Genomic DNA, 18,422 nt, shown 5'->3' on the forward strand with positions numbered 1-18,422 from the left:
GAAGCAGAACTTCGTGTCCTGCTGAGCAGAACAGACACAGCAATGCTATAGGAAAGGTACAGTTTTTCTCTGATCCTACTGCACTGCTTCAAATAGTGTAGATTATTATATATAATAATTAACTCTTCATGCAGAAGTTCTTAGCTGTCATCCCAGCAACCACCTGAACATCACAGACCAGGGAGAACCCCACTTACAGAAGCTTTAAACACAGAGCATGCCCTCAGTAATGGAGATTTTATAGTATATTTGGAAATAAGTTGAGCTTGTTGAATGGTCTGAGCATAACTCCCTATGCACAGCACACTGTAGCTGCTGCTAAGCAGAACTTCTTTAAAAAGATTGCCAAGTATTGCCAGATTTTCAGCTTCCTAAACATTTCGCTCTCTTAAGTCTCCTGAGAATCTGACCACGTGCATCTTTCAGGACAGTTTCCAAGAGCTTTACTTTGAATAAAGAAAAGTGGAAGCCAATATCACGTACGCTCGTATGAAGCTGCAAAAAGGAAAAAAAATGCAGTCACTGCCAGCATCTCCAAAACATTTTAACAAAAAGATGCATTTAAGCAAACCCTTCGGCAGCACTGCTTGGCTCCCACTCCCTGCCACGCTGCTCTCAGAGGGAGATTTGTCACTGAGCTGAGTGATGGCTCACGCCGGGCAGATTTACCTCGTTCAGATTAATCGAGTCACAGAATGGCAAAACTTCTGCCTGAGGTCTTTGTCAAATCTACAGAAGCAGATCCAAATCGCAGCGCAACGTTTTAATCAAGTGACATATGGCTCCTTCTACCTCTATATTTCAAAGCTACGCCGTGAAGTACCCTTCTTGCAAAGAGTTCTTTTTTAAGAATTCTCTAAAAATACCACGTGCGTGTCACTAAAAAGAGAAAACAGAGCTGTGGGAGGAGAAAAACATGTTTGTTTTTTTTTTAACAGAGCAGAAAGTGAAGCATTGCTCTGGTTGTTCTCACGTTTGCGTCTTGAAGTCTTAACACAGCAGTGGTTCTGTACCAGTGGTAGAACCACAGCAGACAGGCAAAGCTGGGAGGCAGTTTGGAAAGAAGTCTCGAAGATCACACCCACAAAACAGCCCCTTCACTTTAACCTGATGGGTTCAACCTAATCTTTCTATTTTATGGGTGTTCAACCATTCCATACCCTCTCCCCATCAGAGGGGCTGCTTACATCCTTTGGTCTCAGCACACAGCAGTGCAGATGAGGGTGCAGTAGATAATTATTATATATTCTGATTAACTCTTCATGCAGAAGTTTAGCTGTCATCCTAGCAACCACCTGAACATCACAGACCAGGGAGAACCCTACTTACAGAAGCTTTAAACACAGAGCATGCCCTCAGTGATGGAGATTTTACAGTGCATTTGGAAGTAAGTTGAACTTGTTGAATGGTCTGAGCGTAACTCTCCATGCACAGCACACTTAGCTGCTGCTAAGAACTTGGTCAAAGAGCTGCTCCAGCACTGAGACCACCTTCAATGACTCAGGATTACTACAGACGTTAGAAGCAGCAGTCAGGAGCATCTCTGCCCAGTCAGTACAAGAAGTGCTCCCATCTCTGGATACACCACAATAGGGAAAACATCTTGAGAGCAAAACTCCTACATTGACTGATGTAAGAACTGCAGCTTGGCTGGGATAAAGAGCAACCTCCAAAGCCCTGCACTGCCACATGCAGCCACTCCTTGTCATTCAACTGTGTTACAGAGGAAAGAGTGTCAGAGCCCAGACAGGGGCTCAGATATTTCTTAACCTGCCATTTAGAACTCTTTTGTCACACATCAGCATTTCTGCTTTCAAGGAAGAGCACGGCTCTGAAAATACATTTTTAAAAAGACAGATCTGAATGGCACAGCTGTCAGCAGAGCTGTGTTTTCACAGTGCCATCCACACCTCCTTACAGCATCGCAGGCTGAGCTGTGATGGGTGCCTCAGCACCTCGGGGTGCCAGCAGACAGGGAGGGTGAGCTGCTAAATACAATGCAGTCATGGGTATCTCCCACATGCATCTCCAAAAAAGGTTTTGGCACTCATTGTTTAACAGCAGTGACTGACGTGACCTCGGTAAACAAGCTGCTTCTAATTAACAGTTATGCTTAAAAGAGCAACTCCACTTATCAAATCGGGACATAAGGTTAAGTGCACTGATGGAGCAGACTGGTACCAGACTGTCACACCCTCTGATGTGCCATCATGGTGGATGTGTATACTGGGAAGCAACCAATTATCCCCAACTTCAGAAAACGTGCCAAAAGCCCTTTCTAATTACATATTTCAACAGCTCCTATCCTGAATTCTTACCAAGTATCCTACATCCAATTCCACACAATGATTCAGAGCTCTGTAAAGGGATTCAGAGGTCGTACAGATGCTGAATGAAACAATCCCTCATCAGACAACGCTCACCAGTACACATCATACTAAAATTGCCTGATCAAACAAAGAATGTCCTGTGGACAGATAGTAAATGCCTGCATAGTCAGCAGGAGAAGTTCCTGCCATCCTCAAGTGACAGTAAATGCAGGGGGCAGCAAAGCACAGTGACGTATTTGACAGTTGGCATCGTGGTTAAGCAGCTTGAATATTTTTCCAAGCCTTTGAGAGAAGGTTGCAGAGTAGAGGTCACGGTTTATAAAATTCATTGACAGCAGTAATTTGTCTAAAAAAAAAAAATCACCCAACTTAATTCACGTGCAATTAAATCATTATTTAAATGGAAAACAGCAGAACGGCGCTTTCAGCAAATGCTTCTGTAATTTACTGCTGGGACCAAACGTTCATCCTTCCACTTTCCTGGTGCTCATCAGGATGACCCATAGCCACGTACCAGATGCAGGATCTGGGTCTCAAACCCCAAAGATCCCTTGCAGAGCTGTTCTCCTTCCAGGAGGAGGCAGTGCCACAGCCTCCAACCTGCTCAGAACGAGTTCTGAACTTTAAGGTAAAAAGTAATGAGGCCAAAATCTGTGCTGTTACACTGTGCAAAGTCAGCACCTATCCCCAGAGAGCAGGGATGTCATTGGAGGGGGAAAGAAAATAAAATATTGTCCTGAAAAAGGGTCAAAGCAGCAGATACAGTGCTGCAATTGGCTGCTTCCCTAAACACACATCCTCTTAGCAAGGCAGGGTTGAACATTTAAGAGCTGTTCCACACTCAGCTGATAACTCACATTCTCAAAACTCAGACCCAGTCAGCCCTCCCAGTGCTCACATCATGGGCTGCACTGAATGCAGATCCCCCATTGCTTCTGATAAGAGCCCCTTTTCTCCAAGGCACTCACAGAGGTCCTCCCTCATTCAATCTGAGGCAGCCAATTTATGGGGCTGGAGTTTTGCTGTTCTCACAAGGAGGACCTAAAGAGCAAAGAAATACAGTGCTGGACCTTCCCAGAAACCACCTTCAATGAATCAAACATATTTCAGTGGCTTCCAGAGCATCCTGCTGCAAATGATCCTAATAACTTTCTTTTGTTCACAACTGAGTGCATTACCCCAGCAGGATCCCAGGCCCAGCACTGCAAGACTAATTGGGTTTTTTTTTTTTTACTATGTATCTAACAGAAAAGCTTATAATGTTCTCAGTCATAACTTCAGTAGGATTAAAATGAAGAAAGTAAATAGGTCTGAGAAGTCACGTGATGCAGATGTAATTTAGGAGAGCCTATTTTTATACTTCAATGCAATTTAACATATTAAACTAAAACGTTCCCTTTGAGACAGACCACAACAATCCAACTTCCAACAGCTTCCCAAGTTTGAAGGATAACACGCCGTAGCTTCGCTGCGTGCTGTTATTTTATCATCAAGTCGAATGACTTTTTAAAGTCAATTTATTTTACCTTCCTTGGCACAGATTAAGTTATAACAATATTAATGTCAATTGCCTGCATAACAGATTTTGTTTTTCTCTGGACCCACAAATAGAATTAACCAACCAACAGAAAAGAAGGGAAAAAAAAAAACAAAGATAGGGCCTCTATTGCTGCCAGACACTGCCCTACATTTTTTAACACAGGGAGAAGAAGGTGCTGTCAAACATGCAGATCATTTCCAAGCAAACACCTTCCCCAGGGGCTGCATTTACAACAGCTAAAGCAGGAATGGGGAGCGCAGCAACTTTTGTTTTCATGTTAGCAGGAAACAAGGCAGCATCAAAGCAGATCTCCAGCGAGGCTGCAGCACACAAAGTCAACACCCTGGCAATTCTTGCTGCCAATCAAAGGATTTCCTCTGGATTTCACAAGCTTTGTAAGCCAGACCTCCTCATGAGTAGATCAGCACTCCTCCCTTGAGAAAGGCAAACTAATATCCTTTGTTTTAATGTGAGAAAGGCATAGAGAACCAAGACAAGGACGGATATCACATACTAACAAAGCACAAAAACATGTTTTTTTTATTTAAAAAGTCGTTCAGCTGAGCATTTGTCCTCCTTCTGTATTACAGCAATTAGAAACATCCTGCTTCCCTTGTAAGAAATTATCTACAGCAAACAGGGCAGCCAAAAGACATGACTTGAGATCCCATAAAGGTGCAGAAATCACATAAGAAACATCAGTACAGAGCAACTGGCTGCTACCAGCACAAAACCCTTGCAACCAAGGATTAATAAAGGTGTGCACTAAGCTACCATCACCTTCCAGAAAAAAAGAAATAAGATTCTGAGCCTCCTACTAATAGGACTCCAGGCAATGCCCTCCCCCACAGCATCAAAGCTCACATCACCTTTCTGATTGCCAAAGAGGTGAAGGTGACCTGGTCTGTAACAACAACAGCCTCCTTCCTGTCCATTCGTTAAATGGAAAAAGAGTTAAATGGTTCATGCACTGCTCTGGATCCACTGCAAGGAGTGCAGTCTATGAGTTACAGGAGAAAGCTCACAGGGAAGGAGAGCTGAACCCTCCTTTTGGTTTGGAAAGTCACATAGTTAAAGAAAACTGTGCATTCTGCAGGCTCTTCTTGTGGTTTGAGCCACATCAGATATTTTGTAGCCTTAAATCTCATCAAGACAGCTAATAAACAGCCCCAAACTTACCACCTACTGTCCTTTCGAGAACACATCAGGCATAAAGCTTATGCAGTTGCCTGAAAATGGCCTTATTTTAGACAAAAACGTATGGAGAGAAGTCAGCTGCTGCCAGTCACGGCACTGGGCAGCATATAGGAACCCAACCCCATTGCCAGCATCTCCCATCATACCCACACAACCACCATCTGCATCACTCATAGCCCACTCCAAGTCAGCTCTAAAGCAGCTGCTCAAGAGATGGAGTGATTTCAAGAATAAGATTTGAGGGAATTACAAACTTCCTTTCTCCCCTCAGGCACTCAAATCATGTCCCTAAAGCTTATGGTGAGAAAAGTTAAGAGCTTGAAAAAGAGAAACCAGAGGCTCATTCTACAGAGCCACAGGAATCACGCTGGTTAGAAATTGAAGCCATGCTTCTGGATTGTCCTTTATAATGCCTCAAAGCATCCATCCCAACAGGTTGGAAGCCTTCAGCACTGTTTGCTTTCCATCTTGCTCTACTCACTTCAGCTTGTGGACCATAATACTCCCACCCACTGCATCAGATACGTCACAGCACACAGGATGCATTTAGCCTTTAATCTAGCTCTTCCCTCAGCAGCAAGCCTACACAAACTCCAATGCCATTTAGAATCGCTCAGATATCTCCAACACTGCTAAAGTCCGTTTGTGATGATAATACCATTAAACAGTTGTCAAGACAGATTTGAGAGAAGATGGCAGTTTAAGGTTCTGAGAAGTGTTTTTCAGCCTTTGACGAAAAACTGGGGAATCTGAGAGACAAAAATATTCTTTTGAAGTTTCTTTTAAAGATGCAGGCATGGAGATGTGACGTCCGTGTTTCTGATAAGCAATAATTCATTAGCTCTGAGCATTGCTAAGAATTCCCCAAACTTCATGTGAGCTGGCACAGGTTTATGTCATTCTCTCTCCCAGCCAGACCAATACAAAGAACTGATGGGGGCACCCATAGGTGAAAGGCAGCTATCTATTCAGGTCATCTGTTCTGCTTGCCTTCAAGAGCTGAATTATTTTTTCTAAAAGTTCAGTTTATCAGAGTGTCAAGGAGGCCTTGTCATTACATTTGGTAACGTAAAAAAGTAAACCAAGCCTTGCCATAGCGCCTCTGGAGCTAAGTTTAAGGCAAAAAGAGGACAAAACACACACTGGGTGTAATAAAGCAACTGCAGATAGATGGAAATTGCACAGGCAGAGAGCCCAGAGCAGTTCTGCAATGTCAGAACATCTTTCTAGGCTCAGGGAATCCTCCAAACACTGCAGTGCTCCCTGCTGGCATTGGGGGATGTGTTCAAATAGTTGGAGCAGGAGGGCACAGCTCAGCATCCTGCCTCCAGAACAGCACTATGGGAACCACTGCACAAGGATGGTAAGGAATCCACCCTGACCATGGCATGAAGGTCATTTCAGTGCACGGGAGCTCAATTCTTTCCAAGTTTCTGTAAAGCCTTTGCTCTAGATAACAATTATTTTTAGGAAGTAGTAACCTGACAGATATTTATAGATAAGTCCTTTCAGAACGCAGCATAAAACAGTAATTATTCTCACCTGTCTTCTCATCACAGCCTGAATGCTATCTAGAACAGTGCCTGCACCTCATCACACATGGCCAAAGTGCAGCAAAAAGTGAACTCTGAACAAGATGCTGACACAGCATTAAAAAGAATAAGAAATCACCATATAACATCACCTCCTTATGATATCAATGGAAATTATTTCCCACAAAGTTCTCTGATGAAGGAGAAAAGCAGAAAGAAACACTCTGCACAAACAGTCAGATGTAAGGTCATCGTGACAGACTCAAAGGAACTTGTTATGGATTCAGGCCATGCAATGAAGCCAAACTCATGCTATGAACCTAGAGGGAAGGATCAAAACTTGGGATGAAATAACGCAGAATGAGGAGCAGTAATTCAGAGTATTTCATCTTCTCCAGCTGTGCTGAGTGAGCCCACACACTGCTGGGATTCCAGAGGGGGTGCTCAGCATCACAGGGCAAAATTATATTCTAGTTCATGCATAGAACTGGGCTACGTGAACATCTCTGATGTGTCACTCCTTGTGCACCAAATATAAAATACAGCCACTCTTGCTGACCCTGCCGATGCATATTTTGGAGTTGTTTGTGTCTTGGTAGAATACAGCTGAGTATGTGAATTCCATCTTTCATTTCTTTGTCAGCTGGATTTCTCCTGCAACTAATTAGGAGCTAGAGAACTGTGCTGATGGGAAAGCCAGCAGCTATGGCAGCCTCTGCCTTCTCCAGAATTTGTCTTTTTGAAATATAACGAGGTCATCCTTACAAGATGCAAATAAATTGGGGGGGAAGGAGGAGGGACCCACATGCAGTGAGATGCTCCAGGTTATTAACTGCCATAAAGTGACAGAAAGGAGGTGGCACCGTTCAAACCCCACACCTTTGCTCATTAGTCATTGCTGTGGCAAAGCTAAACCAACTGCTCTGTGTTTAGCCAAGTGCAATGAGTGCTAGGAGCAATTTCCAGCTACCAGAAGCTATGGATTTTTATGTGGTCTTGTATTTGTACTACAAGCACAGGTCTACAGGAACACGGTGGTGTTTTCTCCTGCTTCCCCCATTCAGAACAGATAGGGATGTGCAGTGTTTCCTTCACTGTAAATAAGAGCCTACTGCTTCTACTTGACACTTGCTTCCATTTCCCACCAATGGCTGCCCATGGAATCAATTCCTGAGCCTCCCCTTTGAATGCCACATGGAATATGCTGCCACAAATGCTTCATGAGCCCCCTTCAATAACATAAATACACACAAAAAAGCTGGAGTACAAGTTGGTGCTTGCTAAAATAACTTGCCCCCTCTGTTCCATTTCCACCATGCTTGAAATGGATGCTAAGGCAAGTAGTTTACAGTGATCTACAGTTAGAGTAATGGTCCAAGGCAGAAGCCAAGTCAGACAGCAGCCACAGCACCCACACTTTGAGAGCTTCATCAATCCCACAGCTTCCCATTTCACTCAGAGATGCAACAAAATGCATTATTTATTAATGTAAGGATTGGTTGGCCATTATTCTTTGGAAAGTTAGAAGTCCAACAAGCACACAGTTTGCCCAAACTGCTGGGGAATCAGATCTGTTTGGTTTTATTATTATATCCCTACACTGCTAACAAATAAGGGAGATGCACAAGGAAGGAGCTGAGACATGGAGAATTCATTGCACTGTCCTGAAGCTCAAGGCAAGCCATAAAGGCTGGCAGGAAGCTCTGCACAAACCTTTGAAGGTGGTCCAAAGTCTCCTGTGTCAGCTGGACCTGACACACTGAAAATCCACATCAGAGCGGATCCAGATTTTAGGTTACAAGGCAGAAGTCTGCTAAGAGCAGGCTAAATGGGATTCCTGTGTAAATGCTAATTTCTCTTTGCAACTAAGCAGATTGTGTATTCTCACAGCAGCATCTCAGTTACTGCTTCAAGCACTGAAAGTAGATGCTGAATTAGGGACGGCACTACTGACTGTAAACTCAGGATTGCTCACTGTAACAGGCACAAATTTAACTTAACAAGCAGCCTATAAGGAGGAATATTACAACCAGGAATCATGTCTGTCATTTGAAAAAAAAACCAACAAAGAAGATCAGAAGAAATACGACTGTGTTGTCTGCAACCATGCTATGAATTAAATTACATGTATTGTCTCAAACGTCAGCACTGAAAAAGCCAAACCTCTTTTGGAAGCATCTCAGAAGCAACACACAGCAATTGAACAATTCCTGGACTATTCCCTCCATCCTCTTCTGACTGCTAAACTGGATGTAGGAAGCACATAAGTAGCCAATACAACCACCTATTAGGGGTCTGTAAGACTTCAGACATGATGAAATGACATTCTCATAGTCGCCTCGTTATAGGCTTCTCTTCATTAAAGCAATTTACTGAAAGATTTGTAGTGTCAGATCAGTGGAATAGGTTACCAAGTCAGTAATAACCACCAGAGATTTGCTGATCTCCAGCAGAAGTTGTTTGATGACAACCTAGAGGTTAAAACCCGTTTTCATAAATACAGCACATCATCTCAGTGCTCTGAATAGGAATCTATTCATGGAACATTCTCAGTCTGTATTAACACTAGATCTGTTTTACTGAAAACCATTGAGATGAGATTTTAAACAGCCATCAAGAGGATTTCTCCTACTGCTTTCCACAATGGTAGGAGATTTAAAATATACAGGAGCACAAGAAGAACAGCTTGGGCTTAACATAAGTTTCACAGCTGATGACAGACATGAATTTGAAGCCACTTGCTGCATCAGCCCATGAGAAGCATCACAAGCCACCACCACATATCATCATCAGCTAAGAGTTAATTGCAAGCCTTCAACACAAAGAAATACAGCCTGCTTGCAGGACACTGGAGTCTCAATCAGGAAGAGTATGGCTAAGCTTTCCTAGGAACATTGTGCATTTTGCTCTCCTAAACTTTCAGATGTCTTTTCAGGTGGAAAACCTCGAGTGCCCATACAAAGCTTGGCCCTTCTAAAGCCATCAGAAACCAATGTAGAGCTCAGGAGCCTCACATTTTGACCAAAGTTGATTCCTATTGGTCTCATTTGAGGTTGAGTCAAATGTCTTCACTATCTTCCATTTTCTTCTACATTTCTAAGGCAAAAAAAAAAATCCAAACCACTAGGAAGCAAACTGCAGTCCTAGATTTACAAGGCTCCTTGGCTGGACACATCACACATCATTCTGGGGGCAGCTACCCCAAAAAACAAACTGTTTAATGGGCTTTTGTTTTATTCACAGCTTTGAGAAAAACTGTGCACTGAAAAAAAGAATTCTACTTCCCCCTCATAACAACACCTGCATTATTGAAGTCTCTTTCCCATCTTTCTGCCATGAAAAACCATTCAGCTCCACAGAAAATATTTTGTACCTTTAAGAAAGCATTTTGAATACAGAACTTCCACAGGATTAAAAACATCTTGTTACCAGCTCACACCATTTTTTTTTTATGGGTATACTCCCAAGGAAAGTAAAGGTTAAAAAAATATATATATGTGAACCAACATCAGGCCCAGCTCTATTTCCCCACTCACAGCTTCTCCTACTTTCTCACGTTAAGCTGCTTTAGAGGTTAAGAATGACAGGCTCAGAAGATGGAATATTGCAGGCTGCATGACAGTGCAGCCAAACACAGGGGGACCACAGCTTGTTATTTGTTTTCATCACAAGGAGTGTATCCTTTGTCCCTGCAGGACCAAGGGGACTGTAACTATAAATGACATTCCAAAGGCACAAAAACATCTCTCAAGAATAGCCCTGCCAAGTTGTTAGTGGCTATGATCTCATTTATGGGGCTGCAGGATGGCTAGATATCACTGCACTGAGTGGCAGCACTCAAAATCTAGCTGTAAAACATTAATTATTACTTTTATCTATGATATTCTGGGCTCTCAGGTACAATTCACAACGCTCTACCAGCCCTTCTCTCCTTCCACAGTATTCTATCACTGCTGGACCAGCAAAAGGGTCTCACTCTTACATACAGAATAGGTGGCAGACATAATATTTGTGGTTGTAGAAATAGCTAATTAGAGAAAGGCACTACATAACACTGGAGGCTGAAAGTCTTAATTACTCACAGAGCCCAAACAGGTTGTGAAAATACACAGCAGAGTTTCAATAGCCACGTAATCCAGTTTGACATCACAAACTGGAGTTATGCAGTGCTGAAGCTGGGGATGATTGCAGCTGTAAGAGGTCGGGACAGCCCTCATTGACATCTCCCCTCTAGTTTGTTTTCTGCTAAATTCAGAGTGCAATGGGAGCATCGCTTCACCCATACCTGCATAAGACAACCCCACTAACCCCAAAGTAACAACAAATCACCCCAACCTGCACAAACTTCTTCACCTTCACACACAACTCAGGGGCACGCTGTCTTGTGGAGCCATTTGCTGGAACACACACGTGAAGGGGGAATTTATTTGCAGACTAATACTGATATTGTGTGGTTTCCTTTCACTGCCGACTGTTGGACTGCAAGACCTCTGTGAGGGCGTTACTGCAATCACTGAAGTCAAATCCTACAGCCTGGGCTCCATCTAGAGTCAGGAAGTTTCTCTGCTATGTACTCCTCTCCCTCCTCCCCACAGATCATTTAGAGTGGTGGTAGGAACACATAATTGTTGCCTTTTTAATTCTTTAACAAATGATGTTATCCTTATTCATCTTCAAAAAAACAAACCTTCACATATTAATGACCACCGAAAGATCTTGGAAATAAGAATCCCCATCCTTGGGCTCTCTCCCTACTCATTGGTAAGCGCCAGGTCTGCATCAGTCCTTCTGATACCCATTGTAAGGGCAATGCTATTTGTTTTGCCATTCCTCGTGAAGGGAACAAGAAGTCAGCTCCAACTGTTAGGTCACGTTTAGCCCAACTCAGATCTGAAAACATCACATAATCTTTATCAAGAATTAAAGATGGTTTCATTCGAATGATTGAAGTGAAGTTTCCGAGCTCAAAACAAGTCAGGTATCACGTTACTAACTCACAGATTCAAATCAAAATAGAGCAGAAGTATTTAAATCGTAGCCCAAATTAGATCTGTAAAAATCTTCACAGAAAAAGGCAAGTCAAGTAGCAGAGTTATCTGTGTAAAAAAATCTATTAGCAGTAATGGAATGATAATCCTCTCAGATTCATTGATGCTGACAGATTAAATACTCTAAATTCATCTTTTATTTTGTTAGCTCATTTGACACAAAATAAGTCCTACGTTTTTAATGTAGTGGGAGCTGAGGGAGTTGGGTTGTTACTGTGGCAAATTTGGTATTAACAGAAGCCTTTAAGTACTCAGCCATCAGCTGTTACCAAGTGTCAGCTGGAGAAGAATGACTTCTTCCCTCCCAACACAAAACCACTGCTTCTTAGAAACTGATCTAACATCACTGAAGTTGCTCCTACCAGGAAAAGCTGAAGAATTAGGGCTGATAACAAAGGGAATGTACAATTAAGTGCCTTTTCCCCACAATACATGGGAAAATAACAGGGTGACACACACTGCCAGCCTCCTCGTGTCAGGATGGTGCATCTCTGGAGCAGCCTGAAGCTCCATGCAACCCCCTCTTCCCTTCTGCCTCAAGGGATGCGTGCAGCTGGACAGAGCAGGCAGAAACAAGAGACAGATCTCAGCATCTCAACTTTGAGACCCCATTTAGCACAAGTTACACCACGTTTCTTGAGGTCGGATCTATAAATTCGACACGACTCTATAATATATAATGATAAATAGGGGCAATGGCTTTTTATTTCCAGTTTTATTTATCCCTTAAACTTTTTTTTTTTCCCCAGCTACTTTCCTTCTTACAAATAGAGAAATTACCAGTCATTTGCCCATGAACCATATCAAGAAGTCCATGAAGCCTTTAGAAACACACAGATATCAAGGAAAAAAAAATAATTAAATTTCAGAATGAGAAAGCTACTTTGATGTACGGTTATTTCTCCAGGATCACTGAGCTCTGAGAACCACAAGATGAGCACAGCACACGCAGCTTCGTTAGGACACAGTAAGGACATGCATCACCCAGCATCCTGCAGCCTCTCCTCATTGAGCTGTGCAATGGCTGTGACATGGAAAGCACTGCAAGCTGCAACCCAGCATCACTTTTCTACTCTGAGCAAACAGCCCATGTCCTCTACAGCCAAGTTAAAAGATAAGAAAAAGTTCCAACTCAAATCCATTATTACCTATGTCAGCAGCAGCAAATACCTCGCAATAAATCAGTGGCAGCAAATACCTCGGAATTGGAGGTTGAAATTAATATTTCAAAGGGTAACGGCTTACCACGGACCCTCAGTGGTTTTAAATCTGGCCCAAAACACTGCTAACCTGAAGTATTTGTCACCATAAAAGTCACAGATGCATCTGTTGAACTGCAGATCAGACGCGGTTTTATATGACAGGTGAATTCAATTAATAGAGCAAATTTGTTTTTCTGCAATGCAATCTATTCTTGGGAGCATTGTAAGCATGGAAGCCATTCTGTGAGTAACTATTCAGCACTTATAAGCAGCCTCCACGTTTGCTCCTTTCACATCTATTGTCTGCCAGGACTCCAGCAATTTAATTTCACATGCAGAAATGCTTGAAGAAGAAACGGCAGAGATCCACAAAACGTATTGCTGAGAAAAGGAAGAAAGTACATCCAACTTGAAGTTCACTGCCCATTCAGCATAAAGGTAAGAGCAGTTGTGCTGTGTGTTCTGTGCTTCCTGACAGCTGCAAAGTTGGGACGTTTTGCACAGGAATAAATAAATAAAAAGCTTCTGATTTTCAAGTTTTCCTGTTGTTACAACAGGCATCGATATAAGGAACACCACCACCACCTCCACTCACCAACACTATTTCCTACTGCACTCATTTTGATTACACTGCTTATCTCCAGACACACTCAATAGGTTTCATCTGCAGATAAGCTGTGCTCTTTTATTGCATTATTCTACGTAGAGAAGCATCCAGTGTACCTTCAAAGTATTGAAGGCATCTACAAATACACCCCCAAACCCCAGCATGGGGTGCTGCCCATCACCCCAACAGATGGAACTGCACCACAATGAGCACTTTATTACTGCTGTTCCTGGTTGGTGCTTAAAAAAAAGCCTCAAAAAGGAGGTGGGAAAGGGGGAGATGGACAAAAAACCACAAACCAAAACGATGGAGGTAGAATTTTGAGGCTGAGGTCACCAAATCACGTACTTAAGTTAGAAGCTTTCGATGCCTACTTGGCAAGATGCTCTCCAATGTGGTTTATAGACCATGTAGGATATGGTTAACTATAGGAAAAAACTGATACTTACAAATATTCATGTTATAAGGTGAGGCAGTGCAACATAGTGTGGCAATTGGGGTTCTCTAAAAGTAGAAATAGGAAAATCAAACCGTTTCACAGAAATGAAGCTGACCATCTGCTTCACTGCAACAGCGGCAGCTGCTGAAAACAACAGAAACAGCAGCCTCTGGTGTTAACATTCTGCTCCTTCCCTCTGACTCCACCTTTCCTCAGAAAGCAGGACTGAAAATACAGAAAACATACATCAGATGGCCCTGCGGGATCCTCTGCACCATAAGTAATTTTCCATCTAGGCTTGTATCAGACTGTTGATGTTTGCGTTCTGTAATTCGCCGTGAAACAACCATCAGATTAACTTCTCTTCTTCACTGCCAACAATTCATCCTGATACAGAGTCCCCTCTCTCTGTGGAGATGGACATTTTCTTTCATAGCTTGGAAAGCTCATTTCATCCTTGTAGAGCTCAAGCTTCATTCTCTGCATCAGAAGAGATAGGAATTGCAAAGCTCTACAGCGTGGATGTGGAGAAGCACAAGTGTACAATGAGGAGCAGCACTGCAACACACTGCCTTGCATTGAAAGGGTGCCCTCCTGTCTTTCCAAAAAGGAAATATCACCTAGAGATGCACACAGCAGAAAGGAACAGCGTGATGGAGATGTGTGCACCACACTTCCAACATGGGATCATATGTGCAACTCCTCAGCTTTCTGTCTAAGCAGCATCTGGCACCAACGTTGGCTGCCACAGGATGCAGGAAATTCAGTGTGCTCTGAGTAATGCACCCAAGTAGCATCAGAGAACAAATTAAAACAATCCCAATAAGTGTTCTACAGCAGGTCCAAAGTCAGCCTTCCACTCAATAGAAATGTTTCTCCTATCCCACTTCATCTCATGAACTACGCTATAACAGATGAGCAGCAATAGATGCAGAAAAGAGCAGGACTGACTGGAAGCCAACACGACACTGAATAGTGAATTAAAAAAAAAAATAATACATGCACTGATGCTATCAGTCCCAAAGCATAACAACTTCCACGCAGTGATGGCAGCGTTGAAATGCTGCTTTCTGAGCCCCCAGGCTTCCCCATCCTCCTTCTCTCAAACCTTCCTTTCTCCTCCTACACAAAGCAAGACCTCAGCATAAGCAAAGCAAGCTTGTATCTTCATGGATTTGAGAGAAAGCAATGAACTACTCAGTAACCACAGCCCCAAGTCAAAGAAGTTTCTTCCCCCAGCAGCTGAGAAGTAGATACAACACTGGCAGAGAACCAAAGGTATGGCGAGTAGAAGGATGGTTCAGAGATGGGATTTGTTGTTTTAATGGATACTTTTTCCCCACGCAGCAAGACTATGTGATCTGCACACAGTCACACAATTGATGCACGCAGCTCTCGTGCCTTCCCTTGATTTTTGTTTACCCCGCATCAGTTGTTAATATCTCAGCTCTCCACTTTGCTGAGATCCTGGTGACATTTGTACTTCGAGATCACATAAATCCAGATGCTGACAGTGTCTGTTCAATTGAGGTCGGCACACGAGAAATATTCCACGTAGTAAACGGGTGAACGTAGGAACAAATAAACAGCTTTACTCTCAGCGGGGCACGAGGAACAGAAAATGAGAACTGAAGACAATCTAATGCAACACCAGACGTAACACACCTCCTTCAGATGCAGAAATCAGGACACAAAAAGCCTCCCTGCTCCTTGGATGCAGCGCAGCAAATCCACATCGCTCTGCAAATAAAAGCAGCAGCGGTGGATCACGAACTGCTCTAAGCTGGTGGCAATGAGGTACACTGCAAATACTGAGAGAATCTAGACACACAAATGAAATTCCAGCCCGTTCGTAATGAAGCAAACAGAAGCTCATCTGATTTGAGTAAGGATGGCGTTAAATTCCAGACAAAAGGCAAAACCAGGACACAAATAACTTGCCTATCAGTCCTGTCTCTGCCATTGGATTCATCTCAGCATCAACAGAATTGGCTGCTTTTATCTTTCTAAAGCATTATTCCTCCAAGAGCTCTGTTGCCCAGAACCTGGTTTATCTACTGAGTTCCCCGATCAGAGCAATGCTTTAAACTCACAGCTCCCCAGACTCCCATTTTGGGTGATATTAAGAAAAAAAAAAAAGGCAAATTAAAAAAAAAATAATCCCCAAATTCCAAACTGAGATACCCACTCCTATGGCTCACCACTCAGCCGTGCCCTGTTCCACGAGGAGGCTTAGCAGAGCATTTCTTGTAATAAAACCAGAAGTGAGATGCAGTGGCTGCATGGGTACAACAGAAGGAAAATCCCTAAATGGTGCTTATTTACAACAAAATGCACACAGATGTAGGAACACGATGAAACACATAGCTTTAGGCTTTAATATCGAGATACAGAGCAATACCAGCGTTCACGTTTTAGAGACAGCTTCATTTAGATACACGCAACCCAAAATTAGTTTCAATACATCAATGGGAGAAAAAAAAATATTAGCAACTTCCATCTCATTTTCAAATTCCCTCAGTGTCTATGCATTGTTTGCTGTAAAATAAAAGCCCAAAGCCATGCACAGACATTCGTTCCGACAGACAAATGCAGCGTGAAGGTTATCTACAATCATTTTGTTTCTCTTTAAACTCAGTTCAAAACAGAATCTCGGAATACCATTTGTTTCAGAGGAGGCTTTAAGATAACTTCACCTGCATCCCTTACAGCTCAGCAGGTCGGTGATTGGGGTTCACTGCTTTGACCAAAGCCACAACCAAACACAGCACATCATGGCTCAGAGACCACAGCCACCAGCTGATCCCAAGGATACCTCGTACTTCCTCATAACTCCCAAACCAAACCATCCTTTTTCAGCCTGAAAAATCCTGGATGGGAAATTTTAGTTGAACAACTAGAACTCCTTAACAGCAACAACCCCTTTACACCCCACACGGTTTGCAGTGACATTTCTGGGGCTCACAGGGCCTGATCCCAACCACACTTCCCAATGTGAGATCCACCCCAGAGTTCTTCCAGATGCATACAAAGCACTGATTTAAACACACACACACGGTTCCTTATGGTCACAAATGCCTTTTGAAAGAAATACTAATATCAGCCTTCCCCCCCATTCTCATCGTTCAGTTCAGTTCTACAAGGGATGCTTTTGCCCAGCAGCCACCTGTAGCCCAGCCCCGTGCCAGACCCACGGGTGATGCCCGACCAGCGAATGGTGTCCCATAGCAGCAGACGGAGGCACAGCCCCAGCGGGAACGCGGAGAGAGACCGAGAAAGGCGACAAGAAGAGGGATGTGCTCGGATCTACAAAGCCTACTGCAGGTTTGCTCTGTAAAACCGCAACAGCAGGAGGGAATGCTCTGTGCAGCCCTCAAAGCCAGGTCCAGCGATGCGCGGTGCCCGGCCCTATGGGAGCTCAGCGTACCGAGGTGCCAGGCTGGAGGTGGGGACAGACCCCGATATCGCACGTACATCAATAACACCGCGCGTACGCGCAACCGAGCGCAGGCACTCGCGTTGTCTGCCAGGTATTGGATTCTCTCGCTGTCAGAACAACCCACGATCTCTCAGCCCCATCATTTTGGGACGGCTCTACCACTCCCCGCAACCGCTGCGGGTATCCCAGAGCTGCCCGCAGCCTCACACACGCCGCATTCCCGAGGATGCTACGCAGCCCGCAGTGCCGAACTGCGTCCCCCCCCCCCCCGGTCCCCGCTTCCCCTCCCGTAGGGCTGTATTCCCCTTACCCCAACGTTGGGGCATATCCGCTTCGCCTCCCACCGCGATCCCGTGGGGTTTTGGAGAGGGGAGCGATTTTTTTTTTTAAATTTTTTTAAATGACGGGGTTTCGCGGAGCAGAGCAACCGGTGCTCGGGGCCGGCCGAGGGTCTCCGTTTATAAACTTGCTGGGAAGGGATGACTTGGGGACCCCGCTTACCTCTCAGCGCTGCCGCGCGGCCGCACAGCCCCAGGAACAGCAGCAGCTCCAGGCGCGGGGCGCAGCCGCCCCTCTCAGCCCCTCCGCCCATGCCGTCCCCGCAACTCCGCTCCTTCCCCGACCGGAGCTGAGGCTGCAAACCTCCGCCGGAGCCGCAGGTGAAGAGAGAAGTCGCTTTCCGCGTTGTCTTCCCCCCCCCCCCCCTTCTGTTTTCCTCCCCTCCTCTCGTTCCCCCAACCCCCCCCGCACGCACTGAGCCGGAGCTGCGCCCGTAGCCCCGCGCTGCCGCCGCTCCTCCCGCCGACTGCCTCCGAGGCGCCGTGCGCGCCCGCATCCCTAATGAGCCGCCCCTCCCCCGCCGCTAATTAGCCGCACGTGGGGCGGGGCCAGGTGCGTTGGGCAGCGCTCAGAGCCCCCCCCTCCCAAGCGCTCCGGTGTTCGGGGCCGAGCAGAGAGCGGAGGGGGTGGGAGTGAAGCGCATCTTGCCTCCCTCCCTCCCCAGCCCCGCTCTCCTTAGCAAAGCACCGCCCTTAACAGGTGCGCTGGGAGCAGCGCCTCAGCCCGAAGCAAACAGCGCTTGTGCCATC

General features: G+C 44.6%; 1 protein-coding gene across 2 annotated transcripts in view; it reads right to left on the reverse strand.

Annotated features, from left to right (window-relative positions):
* The window catches only part of UNC5D (unc-5 netrin receptor D), a 93,103-nt gene extending 75,085 nt beyond the window's left edge, over positions 1-18,018 (reverse strand). For both annotated transcript variants that reach the window (XM_090125789.1, XM_090125790.1), the window contains exon 1: positions 17,836-18,018. In XM_090125789.1, the coding sequence (XP_089981915.1) occupies positions 17,836-17,926 (91 nt within the window). In that variant the 5' untranslated portion in view covers positions 17,927-18,018. The remainder of the gene's footprint in view (positions 1-17,835) is intronic.
* Positions 18,019-18,422: the final 404 nt, after the last annotated feature.

The sequence above is a fragment of the Phasianus colchicus genome, chromosome 27, assembly GCF_987193195.1.
Source record: "Phasianus colchicus chromosome 27, bPhaCol1.hap1.1, whole genome shotgun sequence".
NCBI lineage: Eukaryota > Metazoa > Chordata > Aves > Galliformes > Phasianidae > Phasianus > Phasianus colchicus.